Below are 24,729 nucleotides of genomic sequence, written 5' to 3'. Positions count from 1 at the left end.
TGACGTGGTCTTCCTGTCTGGGTTGGCGCCCCCCCCCCTTGGGTTGTGCCATGGCGGAGATCGTTGTGGGCTATACTCGGCCTTGTCTTAGGACGGTAAGTTGGTGGTTGGAGACATCCCTCTAGTGGTGTGGGGGCTGTGCTTTGGCAAAGTGGGTGGGGTTATATCCTGCCTGTTTGGCCCTGTCCGGGGGTATCATCGGATGGGGCCACAGTGTCTTCTGATCCCTCCTGTCTCAGCCTCCAGTATTTATGCTGCAGTAGTTTATGTGTCGGGGGGCTAGGGTCAGTCTGTAACATCTGGAGTATTTCTCTTGTCTTATCCGGTGTCCTGTGTGTATTTAAATATGCTCTCTCTAATTCTCTCTTTCTCTCTTTCTGTCTTTCTCTCGGAGGACCTGAGCCCTAGGACCATGCCTCAGGACTACCTGGTATGATGACTCCTTGCTGTCCCCAGTCCACCTGGCCGTGCTGCTGCTCCAGTTTCAACTGTTCTGCCTGCGGCTATGGAACCCTGACCTGTTCACCGGACGTGCTTGTTGCACCCTCGACAACTACTATGATTATTATTATTTGACCATGCTGGTCATTTATGAACATTTTAACATTTTAACATTTTGACCATGTTCTGTTATAATATCCACCCTGCACAGCCAGAAGAGGACTGGCCACCCCTCATAGCCTGGTTCCTCTCTAGGTTTCTTCCTAGGTTTTTGGCCTTTCTAGGGAGTTTTTCCTAGGGAGTTTTTCCTAGCCACCGTGCTTCTTTCACATGCTTTGCTTGCTGTTTGGGGTTTTAGGCTGGGTTTCTGTACAGCACTTTGAGAATATCAGCTGATGTACGAAGGGCTATATAAAAATAAATTTGATTTGATTTGATAATTATACAATATTTTTATCTGGACACTTTCTGTTTTTTATATTGCTACTATGCAAATATGCAAGTAACCATTTCACTGTACCATTTACATCTTCCGTATCCTGTTCATGTGACAAATAAACTTAGATTTTATTTGATATAGTGTGTGTTTACCAGAGACGGTAATGTGAAGAATAACATGACCTGTACCAAAGTCAGATTAGGATATAGGCCGACTAGATAAAGTATATTTTTACTTGGGGTTTGTCCTTATTGTAGGCTACTACTTTTACCACTTTTAGTTTTGAAGTCTTTGGTTGTTTACTGAGTCTCTACTTTTATCCAAAGTAAAAAACAGCATTTAAAATGTTGCTACATAAGACCAAATCGAGGCAGTCGGTCACAAATGATCCATGCAGGTGTATAGGTCCATGTATGTGATTTTGAGTGGGCAAAAATACAGATGTTTGCCTATTGCCCAAGTGAGTGTGAGTGTTTGACAATGAAGTGCATCAGAGCTGTGTTGATTTGAGTGTGTGTACTGTATGTGTGAGTGAGTGAAGATGAGTGTGTGTGTGTGTGTGTGAGAGAGAGAAAGATAGAGACTGAGTGTGTGTCTGAGTGAAGATGTGTGTGTGTGTGTGTGTGTGTGTGTGTGTGTGTGTGTGTGTGTGAGAGAGAGAGAGAAAGACAGAGACTGAGTGTGTGTCTGTGTGAAGATGTGTGTGTGTGTGTGTCACACCAGCCAGCTTACGGTTGTCCAATTTGAGTGGGTTGGTGCCATACAGCAGGATGTGCTTCTCGGAGTGGACAGACTGAAGCTCCTCCAGAGAGGCCTTCCTGCTACGGATACACTACAGCAGCAAACACACACGCTTCATTAAAATGTATTGTTAACACACACACACATACATACACACATGGATGGACGCACGCACACACACCTGCACGCACACGCTCACACACACCACTCAACTGACTGTGGTGCACACACACACACACACACACACACACATGAAATAACAGATACTCACACAGTTGGTCAGGGTAGAGGGAGCTGCAATGTTAGCTTAACTCTAAGTGACAGTAGTGATCATAGTAGACGTTAGAAATTGGCGAATCATCTTTGAACAAAGTAGCACTGTAGCGTTTACTAAGTGTCAGTTTATCTCTCGTGGACACATAAATAGTATCGTAACATCTGTCAGAAGACTGTGGGATGCGACAACTATCTAACAGTTGTTCCGGTGTGCAGGTTTTTTCCTCACTGGTTATTTGAACAAATCACGATTTAGCGTGCGCATTTTTCGAAATTCGGAAGGGGAAGGAACATTTGGCCCATAGACTTGCCTGAGTCTTGTAGCGAGAGAAGGGTGGAGCTACCGCCCTGCTTCCGCTCCTCGTTTTAGTATCTTTTTTTTCTTCATGCGATGACACAATTAGGCCAGATTCTAGTTATGGGTTTCCTAGATTAGGTGCCAGTAAACCATCTCAGGGACCGGCACCGGTCCACAGATCAGAAGTTGAGAAACACTGGTATAATGTATTATAATATAACACACAAACACTATATATCTATATACAGTATCTCACAAAAGTGAGTACACCCCTCACATTTTTGTAAATATTTGAGTATATCTTTTCATGTGACAACACTGAAGAAATGACACTTTGCTACAATGTAAAGTAGTGAGTGTACCGCTTGTATAATAGTGTAAATTTGCTGTCCCCTCAAAATAACTCAACACACAGCCATTAATGTCTAAACCGCTGGCAACAAAAGTGAGTACACCCCTAAGTGAAAATGTCCAAATTGCGCCCAATTAGCCATTTTCCCTCCCCGGTGTCATGTGACTCGTTAGTGTTACAAGGTCTCAGGTGTGAATGGGGAGCAGGTGTGTTAAATTTGGTGTCATCGCTCTCACACTCCCTCATACTGACTGGTCACTGGAAGTTCAACATGGCACCTCATGGCAAAGAACTCTCTGAGGATCTGAAAAAAAGAATTGTTGCTCTACATAAAGATGGCCTGGGCTATAAGAAGATTGCCAAGACCCTGAAACTGAGCTGCAGCACGGTGGCCAAGACCATACAGCGGTTTAACAGGACAGGTTCCACTCAGAACAGGCCTCGCCATGGTCGACCAAAGAAGTTGAGTGCACATGCTCAGCGTCATATCCAGAGGTTGTCTTTGGGAAATAGACGTATGAGTGCTGCCAGCATTGCTGCAGAGGTTGAAGGGGTGGGGGGTCAGCCTGTCAGTGCTCAGACCATACGCTGCACACTGCATCAAATTGGTTTGCATGGCTGTCTAAAGATGATGCACAAGAAAGCCCGCAAACAGTTTGCTGAAGACAAGCAGACTAAGGACATGGATTACTGGAACCATGTCCTGTGGTCTGATGAGACCAAGATAAACTTATTTGGTTCAGATTGTGTCAAGCGTGTGTGGTGGCAACCAGGTGAGGAGTACAAAGACAAGTGTGTCTTGCCGACAGTCAAGCATGGTGGTGGGAGTGTCATGGTCTGGGGCTGCATGAGTGCTGCCGGCACTGGGGAGCTACAGTTCATTGAGGGAACCATGAATGCCAACATGTACTGTGACATACTGAAGCAGAGCATGATCCCCTCCCTTCGGAGACTGGGCCGCAGGGCAGTATTCCAACATGATAACGACCCCAAACACACCTCCAAGACGACCACTGCCTTGCTAAAGAAGCTGAGGGTAAAGGTGATGGACTGGCCAAGCATGTCTCCAGACCTAAACCCTACTGAGCATCTGTGGGGCATCCTCAAACGGAAGGTGGAGGAGTGCAAGGTCTCTAACATCCACCAGCTCCGTGATGTCGTCATGGAGGAGTGGAAGAGGACTCCAGTGGCAACCTGTGAAGCTCTGGTGAACTCCATGCCCAAGAGGGTTAAGGCAGTGCTGGAAAATGATGGTGGCCACACAAAATATTGACACTTTGGGCCCAATATGGATATTTTTCAGTTGTTGCCAGCGGTTTAGACATTAATGGCTGTGTGTTGTGTTATTTTGAGGGGACAGCAAATTTACACTGTTATACAATCTGTACACTCACTACTTTACATTGTAGCAAAGTGTCATTTCTTCAGTGTTGTCACATGAAAAGATATACTCAAATATTTACAAAAATGTGAGGGGTGTACTCACTTTTGTGAGATACTGTATATATATATACACACACACACCTCACACTGGTTCCTGAGGCCTCTTTCTTGCAATCTGGACCAGATGCTCTGGATTCTCCCAGCATGCTCTGGGTGTCGGCTGTTGTCGCCACAGGTGCACTGGTGCTTTAGCATCTGAGAGTCATACACCAGACCTACACACACACACACACACACACGCTGTGGTTTAGATACCATATGAAATAGGTAAAGACAGCCAGCCAGCTAGCCAGATAACCAGCCAGTCAGCGATCCTATTAAATTAAGTTATAATATGTCATTCTATAGACGGGACATAGAGCTGAATATATAGTAAACTGACCATGTGATACAACATAAAGCATTGTGTACAGCACTCCCCAAGTCTTTCTCACCAGTGGTGAATCGTAGCTTGGTGGGGGTCTCCGGACCAGTGCTGGCCAGAGACAGCGGGGTGTCTGTGGGCTGTGGAGGAGGGGGAAGAGAGGTGGAGGCAGGGGAGGACTTTGCGCGGCCAAGGGGGCGGTGGGAAGGGCCAAGAACCACAGGCACACCCAGGGGGTCCAGGTAGGTCACCTGTCTGCGCCTTTCTGTCAGGACCTGAAGGTCCCTGGACTGCTCCCAATGGAATGACTGGAAGGGGAGGGAGGGAGGGAGGGAAAGAGAGAGAGTGGGGAAGATGGGGAAAGAAAAGGGGGGACAAGAGGGAGGGAGAAAGGGAGAGGAATGGAGGGAGAAAGGGAGAGGAATAGAGGGAGAAAAGGGGAGGAATGGAGGGAGAAAGGGAGAGGAATAGAGGGAGAAAAGGGGAGGAATGGAGGGAGAAAGGGAGAGGAACGTGAGAACGGAGAGAGAGTGAGAGAAAAAAGATGAGTAGAAGTATAATTATTTTGTTTATTTGTTTACCCATTACTTTAGCAATGACATAAAACAGGCAACTAAGAGCTGAGCTATTGAGCTGTGGTTCTATGGTGCCCTCTATTGGTGGGCAGAACAGTTGGTCTGAACTGAAGCTGTAGTTGGGAGTGGGACTAATTGAATACTTTTCTGTATGACCTAGGTAGCTCTTCATGTGTGTTGTGAGTGTGTGTGCGCGCGCATGCATGCATATCAGAGGAGGCTGGTGGGTGAAGCTATAGGAGGATGGGCTCAATGTAATGGCGGAATGGACTAAATGGAACATAGTCAAACGTGGTTTCCATATCTTTTATGTGTTTGATACCGTTCAATTCATTCCATTACAGCCATTACAATGAGCCTGTCCTCCTATAGTCCTCTGATGCGTGTGTGTGTGTGTGTGTGTGTGCGTGCGTGCGTGCGTGCGTGAGAACGTGTACCTGATTCATCAGAGGTGTGTATTTCCTGATATGTTCCCCATGGCTGTCTCGTGAGGACTCTGTGTCCCACATTGACTCAGAGCTGCTGGTTCCACTCTTTCTACTTCTCTGGTATCCATCCCACTCCCCTGACCTGGTCTCCTCTGGGTCCGTGTCCTCCGAGGGGATCTGTGTGAGACGAGGCTTCTCACAGCGTCAGTCTTCACTCTTCGTCTTCATGTCTCATTAGTACTATTATGCAGTATCTAGATATATGTATGTGTGTGTGTGTGTGTGTGTGTGTGTGTGTGTGTGTGTGTGTGTGTGTGTGCGTGCACATGCGCATGTTGCTCGACAATTTCCAAGCTGTGTGAGTGTGTCCAATCTGTGCTCCCTCTCACCTGGTCCAGGTGTGTGTTCTGTTTGAGTCTCTCCAGCAGCAGATTGTGGTTCTGCTGCAGTAGCTGGTGCTGCTGATGAGAGGGCAGTGGGGGCTCAGACCGGGTCCGACCCAGGGGCCTGTGGGGGCCCAACGTGGCCAGGCCTTCCAGTCTGGAGGAGGGGTACTGGATAAGGCCTGGGTTCAGACCTCGCACTGGAGGAAGAAAGAGGTGGGAAGGGAGAAAGTGAAGGGGAAGAGAGAGGGATACAGGGAGACAGAGAGAGAGAGAGAGAGAGAGAGAGAGAGAGAGAGCGAAAGAGAGAGAGGGAGGGAGGGAGGGAGAGAGAGAAAAGGGGAGAGAGAGAGAGAACGAGAGAGAGAAAGAGAGAAAGAGGGAGGGAGAGGGAAGGGGGGAGAGAGAGCAAGAGAGAAGGGGAGAGAGAGAGAGAGAGAGAGAGAGAGAGAGAGAGAGAGAGAGAGAGAGAGAGAGAGAGAGAGAGAGAGAGAGACATCAGGATCATCATGTTTGACAAAAAAAATAAGAAAATGGATGTTATCTCTTGACCAGAGAGGAAGTAGACTGTTATGGAAATGTTTTTTATTTATCTAGGCAAGTCAGTTAAGAACAAATTCTTATTTACAATGACGGCCTACCGGGGAACAGTGGGTTAACTGCCTTGTACACCCACATTGCTTGCTGTTTGGGGATTTAGGCTGGGTTTCTGTACAGCACTTTGTGACATAAGCTGATGTAAGAAGGTCTTTATAAATATATTTGATTGATTGATTGTTCAGGGGCAGAATGAGATATTTTTACTTTGTCAGCTCAGGGATTCGATCCAGCAACCTCTCGGTTACTGGCCCAACGCGCTAACTACTAGGCTTTGATGAGTCTGGGTAACCAGGAAATAGATCAGTTTGATGAGTCTGGGTAACCAGGAAATAGATCAGTTTGATGAGTCTGGGTAACCAGGAAATAGATCAGTTTGATGAGTCTGGGTAACCAGGAAATAGATCAGTTTGATGAGTCTGGGTAACCAGGAAATAGATCAGTGGATTAGTGGATGAAGTAAGTGGCATTCAGTCAAATGGTCAATAGAGGGCAGTGTCGCTCTATGTGTGTTTGATTAGCTGTGCATGCAGCAGTCCTGAAGGCTCCAGGATGACTACAGGTGTGTGTGTGCGTGTATGTATATCTGTGTGTCTCACCAGTGACTAGCTGTGTATGCAGCAGTCCTGAGGGCTCCAGGATGAACATGGGCTGGAGGTGATGGTGGGCAGCACTGTGTCTCTCCATGGGCAGGTAGACCTGGGGCAGTACCCTGGCCACCCTCTGATGACTACCCGTTTCCCTGTCACCATGGCCGGGAAGCCCGGTGCTGATGCTTGGCAGGGCGGTGGAGCAGGGCACCATGAAGTGGGCCAGCGTACCATCCTGGAGTAGCAACCTCTGAGCCTGAGGGAGGGAGGTCCGGAAAACACAAAACATTCAAACATAACTGCTAAACACACTAAATAAATTGAGTAGTGTTAACTCAAACAACAATAGTCATTTAAACTTCATTCAATTTCTGTAGGTAGTGTGCACTCAATTAATAACTGCTGAGGTATCAAAGTTCAGTCCTCAAGGTTTCAATGTCTGTTAGAATAGATTGACTGTTTCATTCCTTTAGTATAAGTGTAAGCGCAGAAAAAAGCATCAGTTTGCTGAAATCTGAGTGGTGAAAAATATTCTTGGGAAACTGAAAAGGACACATCAGTTGAACACTAATCTAATATTAATGGTACAGTACAGTACAGCCAGGTGGCCAAATGTTTTAAACAGGCCTGTTGAAGAGAGAGAGAGAGAGATGGACAACTGTACACCACTGCCATGTTATTCAATCAGCCCTTATTCAATTAAAACATATACTAAATACAAAAGTATGTGGATACCACTTCGAATTAGTGGATTCAGCTATTTCAGCCACACCCGTTGCTGACAGGTGTATAACATAGAGCACACAGCCATGCAATCTCCAAATCGTCTGTCCTCGGTTGCAACACTCAATACCGAGTTCCAAACTGCCTCTGGGAGCAATGTCAGCAAAATAACTGTTTATTGGGAGCTTCATGAAATGGGTTCACAAGCCTAAGATCACCATGTGCAATGCCAAGTGTCGGCTGGAGTGGTGTAAAGCTCGCCACCATTGTGCTCTGGAGCAGTGGAAATACGTTCTCTGGAGTGACGAATCATGCTTCACCATCTGGCAGTACGACGGACGAATCTGGGTTTGGAGAATGCATAGTGGCAACTGTAAAGTTTGATGGAGGAGGGCCTCCCGAGTGGCACAGCGGTCTAAGTCACTGCATCGCAGTGCTAGAGGCATCACTACAGATCCGGGTTTGATCCCAGGCTGTGTCACCCACCACCTTCCCTCCTCCCACCACCCTCCCTCCTCCTACCCCCCCTCTCTCCTCCCGGCTCTCCCAGCTGCGACTGGGAGACCCATGAGGCGGCGCACAATTGGCCCAGTGTCGTCAGGGTTAGGGGAGGGTTTGGCCGGCTTGGATGTCCTTGTCCCATCGCGCTCTTGCAACTCCTTGTGGCGGCATGCTGACTTCGGTCGCCAGCTGTATGGTGTTTCCTCTAACACATTGGTGCAGCCGGTTTCCGGGTTAAGCGAGCAGTGTGTCAAGAAGCAGTGCGGCTTGGCGGGGTCGTGTTTCAGAGGAAGCATGGCTCTCAACCTTCAACTGTCCCGAGTCCGTACAGGAGCTGCAGCGATGGGACGAGACCAGGGCAAAGGCCGGCCCGGGGGCTGTGTGCGGCCCGCGACCTGATTCAGTACGGCCCGTGGAATCATGCTCAGATCACATAAAGAATTTGAGATACACACGTCACAGTTACAAATAGTAGCTAGCTAGAAATTGTGCAAAAAATAGTTTTTCAAAGATTTCAAAGAAAAGGAAAATAGACAATGAATGTAGGGTGTTCCAGAAAGAGTGGACATCGAAATATTTCTTTATTGAGGTATCAGGGAAAGCTGTGTGCTTTGTGTGCAAAGAGAGCATCACTGTCTTGAAAGACTACAACTTGTCCCGACACTTCCAGACGAAGCATGCAGAGAAAAATAGGAATATGTCTTCTGAGCGGTGAGCATGGGCATCTAAAGAGTGGCTTTCTCAGTTGCAAAAGCAGCAAGGACTTTTCACAAAACTGCATTCAGCAAATGATGGAATTGCGAGAGCTAGCTATGTACTGTCCCACAAAATTGCTAAACATAGCAAACCATTCGCTGAGGGCGAATTCATTAAAGCATTTTTAATTGACTCTGCAGAAATACTTTGCGGAGAGGGAAGAGCTGTTTGAAAATGTTTCCCTGTCTAGACGAACAGTGACACGGCGTGATGAGGACATTGCAGAGAATATGGAACAACAGTTGAAAGACAAGGTAAAAGATTTCAGCTATTTCTCCTTGGCCCTGGGTGAGAGCAGTGATGCACGTGACACGGCGCAGTTGTTGATATTCTTACGAGGCAAAACCCCAGACTTTGAAATTACAGAGGAGCTTGATTCAGTGCAGTAAATGAAGAGCACAACCACAGGGAAAGATTGATTGGAGGAGGGTAATAAATGTGTGGCAAAGCTGGGACTGAGTTTTAAAAATATATCCAGTGTGACCACTGATGGGTGCCCAAACTTGACAGGAAAAAACATTGGCCTTTTGAAAAGGATGCAAGATCAAGTAGCTGAGCTGAACCCAGAGCAGAAAATGATTTTCCTGCATTGCATTATTCATCAGGTGGTGCTCTGTAAACGTGTTCTGAAAATGAGCCTGTTGTGGATACAGTCACTAAAGTTGTAAACTTCATAAGAGCAAAATCTTAAACCACAGGCAGTTTGTCTCACTGTTGGAAGACAGAGTCGGATCATGCAGATCTCTCCTACCACACAAACGTGAGATGGCTGTGTTTCGGGAAGGAGCTTAAAAGGGTGTGGGACCTGAATTTGGAGATTGATGAGTTTTTGCAAATGAAAGTAAAATATGTTGATTTCCCTCAACTGCAAGATAAAGAATGGTTGGCTGATTTTGCCTTCACTGTAGACATCATGGCCCTCATGAATGAACTGAACTCCAAACTACAAGGGAAGGGCCTTTTTGTAAAGTTCGGGCTACGCCCCTTAGTTCCAATGAAGGGAAATCTTAACGCTACAGCATACAATGACATTGTAGATGATTCTGTGCTTCCAAATTTGTGGCAACAGTTTGTGGAAGGCCCTTTCCTGTTTCAGCATGACAATGCCCCCGTGCACAAAGCGAGGTCCATACAGAAATGGTTTGTCGAGATCGGTGTGGAAGAACTTGGCTGGCCTGCACAGAGCCCTGACCTCAACCCTATCAATCACCTTTATGATGAATTGGAACGCCGACTGCGAGCCAGGCCTAATCGGCTTAAATCAAGGCCCAACCTCACTAATGCTCTTGTGGCAGAACAGAAGCAAGTCCCTGCAGCAATGTTCCAACATTGTGGAAAGCCTTCCCAGAAGAGTGGAGGCTGTTGTAGCAGCAAAGTAATGTGCAAAGAAATGAACTGTTTGTCCTGAATACAAATCGTTATGTTTGGGGCAAATCCAACACAACACATCACTGAGTACCACTCTTCATATTTTCAAGCATGGTGGTGGCTGCATCATATTATAGGTATGCTTGCAATCGTTCAGGACTGAGGAGTTTTTTAGGATAAAAAGAAAAGGAATAGAGCTAAACACAGGTAAAGTCCTACAGGAAAACCTGGTTCAGTCTGCTGACACTGGAAGACAAATCCACCTTTCAACAGGACAATAACCTAAAACATTAGGCCAAATATACACTGGAGTTTCTTACCAAGACGACATTGAATGTTGCCTAGTTACAGTTTTGACTTAAATCGACTTTAAAATCTATGGCAAGACTTGAAAATGGTTGTCTAGCAATAATCAAAGACCAACTTGACAGAGCTTGAGAATTTTAAAAAAATATTGTACAATCCAGGTTTGCAAATCTCAGACTTACCCAGAAAGACTCACAGCTGTAATCACTGCCAAAGGCTGCCAAAGGTGATTCTAACACAGGGGATTGAACACTGATAATCTAATAAAAATATATACGTTTTTATTTTCCATTAATTCCCCCCCAAATTTTTGAATTCTTCTTCCACTTCGACCTGGCAGAGTATTATGTGTAGGTCCTTCACAAAAAAAAAACTATTTTTATCCCACTTTTTAACACAACAAAACGTGGAAAAGTCAAAGGGTGCAAATACTTTCTCAAGGCACTGTGCATACATATATTATACACAAAAAAGGAGAGTGGGGGTGGGAGGAGAGAGGGGGTGGGAGGAGAGGTGGTGGGAGGAGAGGGGGTGGGAGGAGAGGTGGTGGGAGGAGAGAGGGGGTTGGAGGAGAGGTGGTGGGAGGAGAGAGGGGGTGGGAGGAGAGGTGGTGGGAGGAGAGAGGGGGTGGGAGGAGAGGTGGTGAGAGGAGAGGTGGTGGGAGGAGAGAGGGGGTGGGAGGAGAGGTGGTGGGAGGAGAGAGGGGGTGGGAGGAGAGAGGGGGTGGGAGGAGTAAAAGGTGGTGGGAGGAGAGGTGGTGGGAGGGGAGAGAAGGTGGTGGGAGGAGAGAGGGGGTGGGAGGAGAGAAGGTGGTGGGAGGAGAGAGGGGTGGGAGGAGTAAAGGGTGGTGGGAGGAGAGAAGGTGGTGGGAGGAGAGGTGGTGGTGGGAGGAGAGAGGGGGGTGGGAGGAGTATAGGGTGGTGGGAGGAGAGAAGGTGGTGGGAGGAGAAAGGGGGGTGGGAGGAGAGAGGGGGTTGGGAGGAGAGAGGGGGGTGGGAGGAGTATAATGTGGTGGGAGGAGAGAAGGTGGTGGGAGGAGAGAGGGGGGTGGGAGGAGAGAGGGGGGTGGGAGGAGCATAGTGTGGTGGGAAGAGAGAGGGGGGTGGGAGGAATATAGTGTGGTGGGAGGTGAGAAGGGGTGGGGGAGAGAGGGGTTGGGAGGAGAGAAGGGGGTGGGAGGAGTATAGTGTGGTGGGAGGAGAGAGGGGATGGGAGGAGAGAAGGGGTTGGGAGGAGTATAGTGTGGTGGGAGGAGAGAGGGGATGGGAGGAGAGAGGGGGGTGGAAGGAGAGAAGGGGGTGGGAGGAGAGAGGGCGGTGGGAGGAGTATAGTGTAGTGGGAGGAGAGAGGAGGGTAGGAGGATAGAAGGGGGTGGGAGGAGAGAGGGCAGTGGGAGGAGTATAGTGAAGTGGGAGGAGAGAGGGCAGTGGGAGGAGTATAGTGTAGTGGGAGGAGAGAGAGGGGTGGGAGGAGAGAGGGGGTGGGAGGAGAGAAGGGGGGTGGGAGGAGAGAGGGCAGTGGGAGGAGTATAGTGTAGTGGGAGGAGAGAGGGGGGTGGGAGGAGAGAGGGCAGTGGGAGGAGTATAGTGTAGTGGGAGGAGAGAGAGGGGTGGGAGGAGAGAGGGCAGTGGGAGGAGTATATTGTAGTGGGAGGAGAGAGGGGGATTGAGAGGGGCTCACCACGTGGGTTAGTCCGGTAGTAAGTGGGCTGTCCGAGAGAAGGCTGTCATTGGGCGAGCTGCACCCAGACACTGGAGTGCTACTTGTACTGCTGCTGGGGGAGGAGTCTGCAGGACGCAAGAGAGGGACAGCCAATCAGGATAATACATTGAACTGTGTGTGTACCTGAACTTGGCCAATAAGAAACACTTGTTACTTTTTCTACTGTGCTCACTAATGAATACAACCCAGGTATGTTAGTGCTAGGCTGGTGCAAAACGGCTGGGGCTGTACAGCATCAGGAAGGAGGAAGACTAAGAGAAAATAACATGAGAGGCTTTTTTGATAGACAGTGGACACAACAAGGCAGGAGTACCCAGAGTATCCGGCATTCTGGGCTTGACTGTGGGCCGGGCGTTGGTCTTGCGTTGGAGAGGGTTCTGTCTGGAGTTGATGTGCTTCTGTTTACTTCTCACCTTCAGGAGGGGATCAGAAGCTGAACACACACACACGCACACAAGCAAACACATGCACCCACATACACACAAACACACACGCGAGCACACACATACCATACACACACACGCACACATGCACACGTACACACAGACACAACATACAAATGGATGTTAATAGTTTGGCCAATTCAGGACATTTCTCTAACACATCCTTAGACAGTGTACAATAAAACAGTGAGCTGAATGCATAAAAGCTGAGCACAATCATTATAGGCAAATCAAAATGGCTACAGATCCATAATGTGCTATCTTATCATAAATCCTCTACAGTACATAACAAAACCCTATCAAAGCTCTTCAACAGCACGGCAGAACAAAAAACTAAAGTTTCATGTTTATTTTGGCAACTAGCACAATAGGCTTAACTACATGATCAATCAGAGAGCGGCTTGGCCCAGACAAAAGACCCAGATGACTGAGGGGTGTGTAGCTGCCAAATGACCAATGCTGCTAGGGTAATACAGGTAAATAATGGCATTGTAATTGAACTTCAGGTGACATAGTGTACAGTTAGTAGGAACCACTCCTTAGTACTGTAGTCCTTACTCATAGAAATGGAAAGAGGGAACGCCTACTATCTTTGCAACTGATCACGTCTAATCAAATCTAATTGTATTATAGTCACATGCTTCATAAACAACAGGTGTAGACTAACAGTGAAATGCTTAAAGTGAGGGAAAAAAGTATTTTATCCCCTGCTGATTTTGTACATTTGCCCACTGACAAAGAAATGATCAGTCTATAATTTTAATGGTAGGTTTATTTGAACAGTGAGAGACAGAATAACAGCAAAACAATCCAGAAAAACGCATGTCAAAAATGTTATAAATTGATTTGCATTTTAATGAGGGATATAAGTATTTGACCCCCTCTCAATCAGAAAGATTTCTGGATCCCAGGTGTCTTTTATACAGGTAACGAGCTGAGATTAGGAGCACACTCTTAAAGGGAGTGCTCCTAATCTCAGTTTGTTACCTGTATAAAAGACACCTGTCCACAGAAGCAATCAGTCAATCAGATTCCAAACTCTCCACCATGGCCAAGACCAAAAGAGCTCTCCAAGGATGTCAGGGACAAGATTGTAGACCTACACAAGGATGGAATGGGCTACAAGACCATCGCCAAGCAGCTTGGTGAGAAGGTGACAACAGTTGGTGCGATTATTCGCAAATGGAAGAAACAATAAAGAACAGTCAATCTCCCTCGGCCTGTGGCTCCATGCAAGATCTCTCCTCGTGGAGTTGCAATGACCATGAGAACGGTGAAGAATCAGCCCAGAACTACACGGGAGGATCTTGTCAATGATCTCAAGGCAGCTGGGACCATAGTCACCAAGAAAACAATTGGTAACACACTACGCCATGAAGGACTGAAATCCTGCAGCGCCCGCAAGGTCCCCCTGCTCAAGAAAGCATATATACATGCCCGTCTGAAGTTTGCCAATAAACATCTGAATGATTCAGAGGACAACTGGGTGAAAGTGTTGTGGTCAGATGAGACCAAAATGGAGCTCTTTGGCATCAACTCAACTCGCCGTGTTTGGAGGAGGAGGAATGCTGCCTATGACCCCAAGAACACCATCCCCACCATCAAACATGGAGGTGGAAACATTATGCTTTGGGGGTGTTTTTCTGCTAAGGGGACAGGACAACTTCACCGCATCAAAGGGATGATGGACGGGGCCATGTTTACCATCAAATCTTGGGTGAGAACCTCCTTCCCTCAGCCAGGGCATTGAAAATGGGTAGTGGATGGGTATTCCAGCATGACAATGACCCAAAACACACGACCAAGGCAACAAAGGAGTGGCTCAAGAAGAAGCACATTAAGGTCCTGGAGTGGCCTAGCCAGTCTCCAGACCTTAATCCCATAGAAAATCTGTGGAGGGAGCTGAAGGTTCAAGTTGCCAAACGTCAGCCTCGGAACCTTAATGACTTGGAGAAGATCTGCAAAGAGGAGTGGGACAAAATCCCTCCTGAGATGTGTGCAAACCTGGTGGCCAACTACAAGAAATGTCTGACCTCTGTGATTGCCAACAAGGGTTTTGCCACCAAGTACTAAGTCATGTTTTGCAGAGGGGTCAAATACTTATTTCCCTAATTAAAATGCAAATCAATTTATAACATTTTTGACATGCGTTTTTCTGGATTTTTGTTGTTATTCTGTCTCTCCCTGTTCAAATAAACCTACCATAAAAATTATAGACTGATCATTTCTTTGTCAGTGGGCAAACGTAAAAAATCAGCAGGGGATCAAATACTTTTTTCCCTCACTGTATATGAACTGTAATTCAGCAAAATCTTTAAAATTGTTGCATGTAGCATTTATATTTTTGTTCAGTATATTTAGCAGGCTTATGGCTTGAGGGTAGAAGTTGTTCAGGGTCCTGTTGGCAATTGCCATGCGGTAGCAGAGAGAACAGTCTATGACTTGGATGGCTGGAGTCTGACCATTTTTAGGGCATTCCTCTGAAACCGCCTGGTATAGAGATCCTGGTCGGCAGGGAGCTCGACCCAAGTTATGGACTGGGCCGTGCGGCATCCCAAGCCCGGACCTCAGAGGATGTGCAGACCAGCTGGCTGGAGTGTTAATGGGCATATTCAATCTCTCCCTATTCCAGTACCCTCTGTAGCACCTTACGGTTGGATGCCAAGCAGTTGCCATACCAGGCGGGGATGCAGCCAGTCATGATGCTCTCAATGGTTCAGCTGTAGAACTTTTTGAGGTTCTGAGGGCCCATGCAAAATCTTTTCAGCATCCTGACGGGGAATAGGCGTTTTTGTGCCCTCTTCATGACTGTGTTGGTGTGTGTGGACCATGATAGATCCTTAGTGATGTGGACACAGAGGACGCTCTCGACCCTCTCCACTACAGCTCCGTCGATGTGAATGGGGGCGTGGTCTACACTCCGTTTCCTGTAGTCCACGATCAGCTCCTTTGTCTTGCTGTCATTGAGGGAGAGGTTGTTGTCCTGGCACCACACTGCCAGGTCTCTGAACTCCTCCCTATAGGCTGTCTCATCATCGTTAGTGATCAGGCCTACCACTGTTGTGTCGTCAGTAAACTTAATGATGGTGGCGGACACAGAGTCGTGGGTAAACAGGCAGTACAGGAGGGAACTAAGCAAGCACCCCTGAGGAGCCCCGTGTTGATGGTCAGTGTGGCGGAGATGTTGTTGCCAACCACAACCACCTGGGGGCGACCCGTCAGGAAGTCCAGGATCCAGTTTCGGAGGAAAGAGTTCAGTCCCAGGGTCCTTAGCTTAGTGATGAGTTTGGAGGGCGCTATGGTGTTGAACGCTGCGCTGTAGTCAATGAACATCATTCTCACATAGTTGTTCCAGGTGGGAGAGGGCAGTGTGGAGTGCAATAGAGATAGCATCATCAGTGGATCTGTTGGGGCAGTATGCGAAAAGCACTTAATGATGACAGAAGTGAGTGCTACGGGACGATAGTAATTTAGTTCAGTTACCTTCGCTTTCTTGGGTACAGGAAAAGTGGTGGACATCTTGAAGCAAGTGTGGACAACAGACTGGGATCGGGAGAGATTGAATATGCCCATTAACACTCCAGCCAGCTGGTCTGCACATCCTCTGAGGTCCCGGCTTGGGATGCCGTCTGGGCCTTGCTAAGATTAACACACTTAAATGTCTTACTCAAGTCGGCCACGGAGAACGAGAGCTCACAGTCCTCGTGAGCGGCGGCTGCCCGCGTCAGCACTGTTTTCCTCTAAGCGGAAAATGACATACACACTATGTCCGTATGTTATTCATACACCCTGTCAGTAAGACAGACATGCCTGACATTCTCACAAAAGGTTTGTTTTACACATACTTTAGTTATGTAACTAACTTTTGCTCTTTCTTTCATGCTTTCTTTCTCTTTTTGTCTAGTAATTCACTCTCTCGTTCTTTCTCTCTGTTGCCCTCTAGGCTTGGTGTCTCCCCCGTCTGAACTCTGTCTCCGTCTCTCCCTCTGTCTACATCAGTGTTCAGTATATGTGTGTTAACATGTATCTAACTACATAACTCACCCAACAACTATCAGGGTAGGAATGCTGATCTACTGTAGGATCATATCCCTCCTGTCCATGTAATCTTATTAATTATGTTCTAAAAGGTCAAAGTGATCCTAGATGAGCACTGCTGTGCTCTGGTTTAGCACATCATTCATGGCAGACCCAAACCATTGTCAGGAGTCGACCACATATTGTTTACAATGTCACATGATGACACCATAGTGAGAACAGGAAACAATCTTGTAGTAACTGTACAAACTACAAAATGTCTCACCTGTTCTTCTGAGGGGCGTGTCCTTGCGTTGGTCAGATGGTGGATGATGGACAACAGGGGTCACCACGTGAGGCTTTGGGGGCATGTCAGGATCTGGGGCCAGTTCCCTATGCAACCAAGACAGTCAGTTGAGAGTCATCCACCAAAATGTTAAATAACCATTGCTAAGTGTCTTTTGTTTTGTGTTCTATTGATTTTGTGTATGTACTGGTGGCCTCAAAAATAATGTAGATGAAAATGGACAGTAAAGAATCGTATTATAAAATAATGCTTCACTCAGGCCAGTCAGTCTGCTTGTAATCTATCACCTAATCTAATGAGTCACTCAGGCCAGTCAGTCAGGCTAAAATCTATCACCTAATCTAATGAGTCACTCAGGCTGTAATCTATCACCTAATCTAATGAGTCACTCAGGCCAGTCAGTCAGGCTAAAATCTATCACCTAATCTAATGAGTCACTCAGGCTGTAATCTATCACCTAATCTAATGAGTCACTCAGGCCAGTCAGTCAGGCTAAAATCTATCACCTAATCTAATGAGTCACTCAGGCTGTAATCTATCACCTAATCTAATGAGTCACTCAGGCCAGTCAGTCAGGCTAAAATCTATCACCTAATCTAATGAGTCACTCAGGCTGTAATCTATCACCTAATCTAATGAGTCACTCAGGCCAGTCAGTCAGGCTAAAATCTATCACCTAATCTAATGAGTCACTCAGGCTGTAATCTATCACCTAATCTAATGAGTCACTCAGGCCAGTCAGTCAGGCTAAAATCTATCACCTAATCTAATGAGTCACTCAGGCTGTAATCTATCACCTAATCTAATGAGTCACTCAGGCCAGTCAGTCAGGCTAAAATCTATCACCTAATCTAATGAGTCACTCAGGCTGTAATCTATCACCTAATCTAATGAGTCACTCAGGCCAGTCAGTCAGGCTACAATTTAGCACCTAATCTAATGAGTCACTCAGGCCAGTCAGTCAGGCTAAAATCTAGCACCTAATCTAATGAGTCACTCAGGCCAGTCAGTCAGGCTAAAATCTAGCGCCTAATCTAATGAGTCACTCAGGCCAGTCAGTCAGGCTAAAATCTAGCACCTAATCTAATGAGTCACTCAGGCTGTAATCTATCACCTGATCTAATGAGTCACTCAGGCCAGTTAGTCAGGCTATAATCTATCACCTAATCCAGTCGTCACCAAACGGTCGATCGTGATCTTCAAGATATTCTTAGTGGATCACCAAATATTTCTGTAGAAACGCTTGTGCTGCTTTTTTCTTTCTCTGCACTGTTGGCAGTACTGGGTCGGCAGTGTTCCCATTCTGTACCCTTTCATTTGTCTGAAAAGACAAACTCCGCCTACCCGGTGGAATGGGAGATCTGTGGCTAAATCAAGTGTGCCTACTGTGCTGGCCAATCAGATAGCTCAAATCACCGTGCCTACCTACAGCTACCCACCTACCCACAACCCTGGCCACAGCAAAGTTTGATACTAGCCTATGTGAGATTAAATAACATTTAAAACCATGACCAGAGAGAGACTGTCAAAGAATATAGCAAACAGCTGCTGTTTTTATGAGTCAGTTCATGTCTAAGTGTTATTCAGCACTGTCAGCAGTGTTTTTACTCAACACTATTACAAAACATAAAACGTGCTTCTCTCTACTTCCACTCAAGATGCAGCTGCAATGAATGAGTAGCCAAGTGTATCGATAGCCCTGCGTTTTATTATTATTAGCAGCTTGTCTATTTTAATATCGAGGAGTATTTCACTTTCTCTGGTCATAGGAACAATATGAATTTGTACCTGAGGCAGATGCGGTGCGACTCAAGTTAACGCCATCAGGTGGAAGACTGTTTCCCTCTCTGTCAGTCTCAACAGAGGGGAAAAAGGAGAGCAGGGACCATGAGAGGCGGACCCTTTGCTGCTCTCTTCTTCCCTCCACTGAGACTAATGACGTGTTCAAGACAACTGTGAACTAACGAAAATAACGAGATCCGACTGGGGGAAATGGTTTTGAACAGTTATCCAACTCGGAAACTCTGGCATCTTTCTAAAGCGCCGACTTTCCGACCTGAAGTTCCCTGATGTCATGATTTGACCTCTTTTTTCCCTGAGTTCCCAGTTGTCTTGAACGCACCATAACAATCAGATGCAGGTACAGTACCATCAGTCCAGTAAAATAAAACAGCTAATTGTTAGCAAATTATTAAAATGTATGCTCAACAGTGCCTCGCAAGTGCTACACCAAATGATCTATTTTGTTATCAAAGCTTGAGTTTTGAAATATAATATAGTCTGAGAAGAACAATATTGTCAGGCCAGACATTTAGCCAATATGCTGTGATAAAGTATTAGGCCTACTTCACAAATGTCATTCCTACAGAAGAGTTTTTATTAGGTTAATGTTACATTTTTTAAGTCACGTTAAAATACAAATCTGAGCGGTAGTTCTTGGCTTGCTTTTTGACTTCGAAAGTAATCTTGACTCAGAAAAGGTTGGTGACCACTGAGCGGATCTAATGAGTCACTCAGGCCAGTCAGTCAGGCTGTATGTAATCTATCACCTAATCTAATGCGTCACTCAGGCCAGTCAGTCAGGCTGTATGTAATCTATCACCTAATCTAATGAGTCACACAGGCCAGTCAGTCAGGCTGTAATCTATCGCCTGATCTAATGAGTCACTCAGGCCTCTCTTGATTGTCTTAGAGGTACATTTTTCTTACTTTCATCCCTTATGAGGATAATTTGTGGGGCAGGATTGGATAGGTGAGAAGAAAAAGATGGTAGTTCCACCAAAGGCATGGGAGTCTAATAACAGTATATTTTCATGAGTGGACACACACACCTCCCTCTCTCACAGTCACAATTTTTTTTTTTTTAAGTTGAATGCAATAAGAAAACAACGTTTCTGTAGAAACTTTAATCAAAGTCTCTCCCGGGTCGATTCTCACCTGTAACCCCTGGGTGCGTTTCTGGTGGGGTTGGAAGCGGTCTTCTCCAGGGTGGCCTGCTCCTTCCTCTTCAGGATTTGGCTTCTGAGTTTCTGTTTCACCAGGGGACTGGCCACAGCACCTGTCCGTCAACAGAGTCACCCAATCAGAGTATCACGGATCCCTCCGGAACATTCATTACGCACACCTGGCCCCTATTCCCAGTGATTAGTAATTGTATAAGTGTGCCCTTGGTTTACCAGTGTCCTGTCCATTATTGTAATAATGTCCGTTGGTTCATGTGAACACCTGTGGTGTGTGTTTTGGCTTTCGTGCCATTGTGGTTTGCGCAGATTATTACGGGTCTCGTTTCGTATGTTAATCATTGTGCGCTTGTGTTATTTATTCGAGGTACTCCTCGCTCTTTTGTTTGGGTTTCAACCCTGTGTTTTGTCTAGTGTTTGTTTTGGTCTTCGTCCCTGTGCCTTTACACGGAACGCCATAATTTGGGTACAATAAAATACCCTATTACGCATTCCTGCATCTGTCTCCCGAATCATTTATAACAGCGTGACAGAGGCAAGAATGAACCGAAGCTGAAGTGCAGCATTCTAAGCTGACTAAACGTATTAACGTTTTGTTCTGAACAGAACCATTTTTTTTTCCCGTTTCACTGTTCCGACCTGCAAAATAACATTCTGAACCTGTTCGAACCCCAAAAAAGTACTGGTTAATATCGTTCCTTTCTGAACCTCTGAAATCTCCCTAAAAAATTCCATTAGCTCAAGATTAAATTACTTCACCAATCAGTGCAGATAGAGCAGCTAGCTACTGTATGTAGCGGGCAATAGTTGGTAAACATTGCACGATGGACAGACAAGATGCGACTGAAATTTTGCAGGTGGTGAGAATGAGAGAGGGCGGAGGAAGACGCTTGGCTTGAAGCGCTGGGAATCTTGTTATGACATGCATTTTCTGAATTAGGCCCAGAGACTTATACCTACAGAGGAGCGGCTTCTATGGAGGAATTTTGAATGTCTTGAAATTCCAAGAGTTGGCTTAAAGTTGGACTACAGCTAGCTAGCTAGTTAGCTACAGTTAGGGAAAAAGGTATTTGATCCCCTGCTGATTTTGTACGTTTGCCCACTGACAAAGAAATGATCAGTCTATAATTTTAATTGTAGGTTTATTTGAACAGTGAGAGACAGAATAACAACAAAAAAATCCAGAAAAACGCATGTCAAAAATGTTATAAATTCATTTGCATTTTAATGAGGGAAATAAGTATTAGACCCCCTCTCAATCAGAAAGATTTCTGGCTCCCAGGTGTCTTTTATACAGGTAACGAGCTGAGATTAGGAGCACACTCTTAAAGGGAGTGCTCCTAATCTCAGCTTGTTACTTGTATAAAAGACACCTATCCACAGAAGCAATCAATCAATCAGATTCCAAACTCTCCACCATGGCCAAGACCAAAGAGCTCTCCAAGGATGTCAGGGACAAGATTGTAGACCTACACAAGGCTGTAACGGGCTACAAAACCATCGCCAAGCAGCTTGGTGAGAAGGTGACAACAGCTGGTGCGATTATTCGCAAATGGAAGAAACAATAAAGAACTGTCAATCTCCCTCGGCCTGGGGCTCCATGCAAGATCTCGCCTCGTGGAGTTGCAATGATCATGAGAACGGTGAGGAATCAGCCCAGAACTACACGGGAGGATCTTGTCAATGATCTCAAGGCAGCTGGGACCATAGTCACCAAGAAAACAATTGGTAACACACTACGCCGTGAAGGACTGAAATCCTGCAGCGCCCGCAAGGTCCCCCTGCTCAAGAAAGCATATATACATGCCCGTCTGAAGTTTGCCAATTAACATCTGAATGATTCAGAGGACAACTGGGTGAAAGTGTTGTGGTCAGATGAGACCAAAATGGAGCTCTTTGGCATCAACTCAATTCACCGTGTTTGGAGGAGGAGGAATGCTGCCTAGAACCCCAAGAACACCATCCCCACCATCAAACATGGAGGTGGAAACATTATGCTTTGGGGGTGTTTTTCTGCTAAGGGGACAGGACAACTTCACCGCATCAAAGGGATGATGGACGGGGCCATGTACCGTCAAATCTTGGGTGAGAACCTCCTTCCCTCAGCCAGGGCATTGAAAATGGGTCGTGGATGGGTATTCCAGCATGACAATGACCCAAAACACACGGCCAAGGCAACAAAGGGGTGGCTCAAGAAGAAGCACATTAAGGTCCTGGAATGGCCTAGCCAGTCTCCAGACCTTAATCCCATAGAAAATCTGTGGAGGGAGCTGAAGGTTCGAGTTGCCAAACGTCAGCCTCGAAACCTTAATGACTTGGAGAAGATCTGCAAAGAGGAGTGGGACAAAATCCCTCCTGAGATGTGTGCAAACCTGGTGGCCAACTACAAGAAATGTCTGACCTCTGTGATTGCCAACAAGGGTTTTGCCACCAAGTACTAAGTCATGTTTTGCAGAGGGGTCAAATACGTATTTCCCTTATTAAAATGCAAATACATTTATAACATTTTTGACATGCGTTTTCTGGATTTTTTGTTGTTATTCTGTCTCTCACTGTTCAAATAAACCTACCATTAAAAGTATAGACTGATCATTTCTTTGTCAGTGTGCAAACGTACAAAATCAGCAGGGGATCAAATACTTTTTTCCCTCACTGTATCTAGCTGGCAAATAAACTTGTGTGTGCAGAGCGGCACTAGAATTAAAAACACTTAACTTTGCTCTGTTCATCTTTCCTGTGATCCTGACTAGTCTCCCTGTCCCTGCCACTGAAACACATCCCCAGAGCATAATGCTGCCACCACCATGCTTCAGCGTAGGGATGGCACCAGGTTTCCACCAGACATGATGCCTGGCATTCAGGCCAAAGAGTTCAATCTTGGTTTCATCAGACCAGAGAATTGTGTTTCTCATGGTCTGAGAGACCTTTGGGTGCCTTTTGGCAAACTCAAAGCGGGCAGTTTTTCACAATACCTGTCATTTTATCCTAGTAAAAATTCTCTGTCTTAGGTCAGAATGTGAAATGTCCGAATAATAGTCGAGAGAATGATTTATTTCAGCTTTTATTTCTTTCATCACATTCCCACTGGGTCAGAAGTTTACATACACTCAATTAGTATTTGGTAGCATTGCCTTTAAATTGTTTAACTTGGGTCAAACGTTTCGGTTAGCCTTCCACAAGCTTCCCACAATAAGTTGGGTGAATTTTGGTCCATTCCTCCTGACAGAACTGGTGTAACTGAGTCTGGTTTATAGGCTTCCTTGCTCACACACGCTTTTTTAGTTCTGCCCACAAATTTTCTCTAGGATTGAGGTCAGGGCTTTGTGATGGCCACTCCAATACCTTGACTTTGTTGTTCTTAAGCCATTTTGCCATAACTTTGGAAGTATGTTTGGGAAGACCCATTTGCGACCAAGCTTTAACATCCTGACTGATGTCTTGAGATGTTGCTTCAATATATCCACATAATTTTCCTTCCTCATGAAGCCATCTATTTTGTGGCGTGCACCAGTCCCTCCTGCAGCAAAGCACCCCCACAACATGATGCTGCCACCCCCGTGCTTCACGGTTGGGATGGTGTTCTTCGGCTTGCAAGCATCCCCCTTTTTCCTCCAAACATAACGATGGTCATTATGGCCAAACAGTTCTATTTTTGTTTCATCAGACCAGAGGACATTTCTCCAAAAAGTACGATCTTCGTCCCCATGTGCAGATACAAACCGTAGTCTGGCTTTTTTATGCCGGTTTTGGAGCAGTGGCTTCTTCCTTGTTGAGCAGCCTTTCAGGTTATGTCAATATAGGACTTGTTTTACTGTGGATATAGATACTTTTGTACCTTTTTCCTCCAGCATCTTCACAAGGTCCTTTGCTTTTGTTCTGGGATTAATTTGCACTTTTCGCACCAAAGTACGCTCATCTCTAGGATACAGAATGTGTCTCCTTCCTGAGCGGTATGACGGCTGCGTGGTCCCATGGTGTTTATACTTGCGTACTATTGTTTGTACAGATGAATGTGGTACCTTCAGGCGTTTGGAAATTGCTCCCAAGGATGAACAAGACTTGTGGAGGTCTACAATAGTTTTTCTGTAGTCTTGGCTGATTTCTTTAGATTTTCCCATGACGTCAAGCAAAGAGGCACTGAGTTTGAAGGTAGGTCTTGAAATACATCCACAGGTGCACCTCCAATTGACTCAAATTATGTCAATTAGCCTATCAGAAGCTTCTAAAGCCATGACATCATTTTCTGGAATTTTCCAAGCTGTTTTAAGGCACAGTCTACTTAGTGTATGTAAACTTCTGACCCACTGGAATTGTGATACAGTGAATTATAAGTGAAATAATCTGTCTGTAAACAGTTGTTGGAAAAAATACTTGTGTCATGCACAAAGTAGATATCCTAACCGACTTGCCAAAACTATAGTTTGTTAACAAGAAATTTGTGGAGTGGTTGAAAAACGAGTTTTAATGACTCCAACTTAAGTGTATATAAACTTCCGACTTCAACTGTATACAATGCATTCGGAAAGTATTCAGACCCATTGACCTTTTCCACATTTTGTTACATTACAGCCTTGTTTTAAAGTTGATTAAAACGTTTTTTTCCCCACCTCATCAATCTACACACAATACCCATGATGACAAAGCAAAAACAGTTTTTTAGAAATGTTTGCAAATTCAACTTACACCACCATGGCATGTT

General features: G+C 45.8%; 1 protein-coding gene across 4 annotated transcripts in view; it reads right to left on the bottom strand.

Annotated features, from left to right (window-relative positions):
* Positions 1–24,729, bottom strand: part of LOC106583614 (histone deacetylase 7) — a 98,621-nt gene that overhangs the window by 28,312 nt on the left and 45,580 nt on the right. For 3 of the 4 annotated variants that reach the window (XM_045705253.1, XM_014167998.2, XM_045705255.1), the window contains exons 4-13: positions 20,008–20,128; positions 17,050–17,156; positions 12,617–12,736; positions 12,262–12,368; positions 6,937–7,183; positions 5,747–5,940; positions 5,367–5,549; positions 4,425–4,662; positions 4,072–4,205; positions 1,613–1,712 (exon numbers count right to left, since the gene is read on the bottom strand). In XM_045705253.1, the coding sequence (XP_045561209.1) occupies positions 1,613–1,712; positions 4,072–4,205; positions 4,425–4,662; positions 5,367–5,549; positions 5,747–5,940; positions 6,937–7,183; positions 12,262–12,368; positions 12,617–12,736; positions 17,050–17,156; positions 20,008–20,128 (1,551 nt within the window). The remainder of the gene's footprint in view (positions 1–1,612; positions 1,713–4,071; positions 4,206–4,424; positions 4,663–5,366; positions 5,550–5,746; positions 5,941–6,936; positions 7,184–12,261; positions 12,369–12,616; positions 12,737–17,049; positions 17,157–20,007; positions 20,129–24,729) is intronic. The other variant, XM_045705254.1, reaches the window with a different exon arrangement.

This window comes from Salmo salar, chromosome ssa22 (genome assembly GCF_905237065.1).
Source record: "Salmo salar chromosome ssa22, Ssal_v3.1, whole genome shotgun sequence".
Classification (NCBI taxonomy): domain Eukaryota; kingdom Metazoa; phylum Chordata; class Actinopteri; order Salmoniformes; family Salmonidae; genus Salmo; species Salmo salar.
Note: the sequence above shows the minus strand (reverse complement) of the source record. Positions and strands in the feature narration are given on the sequence as shown.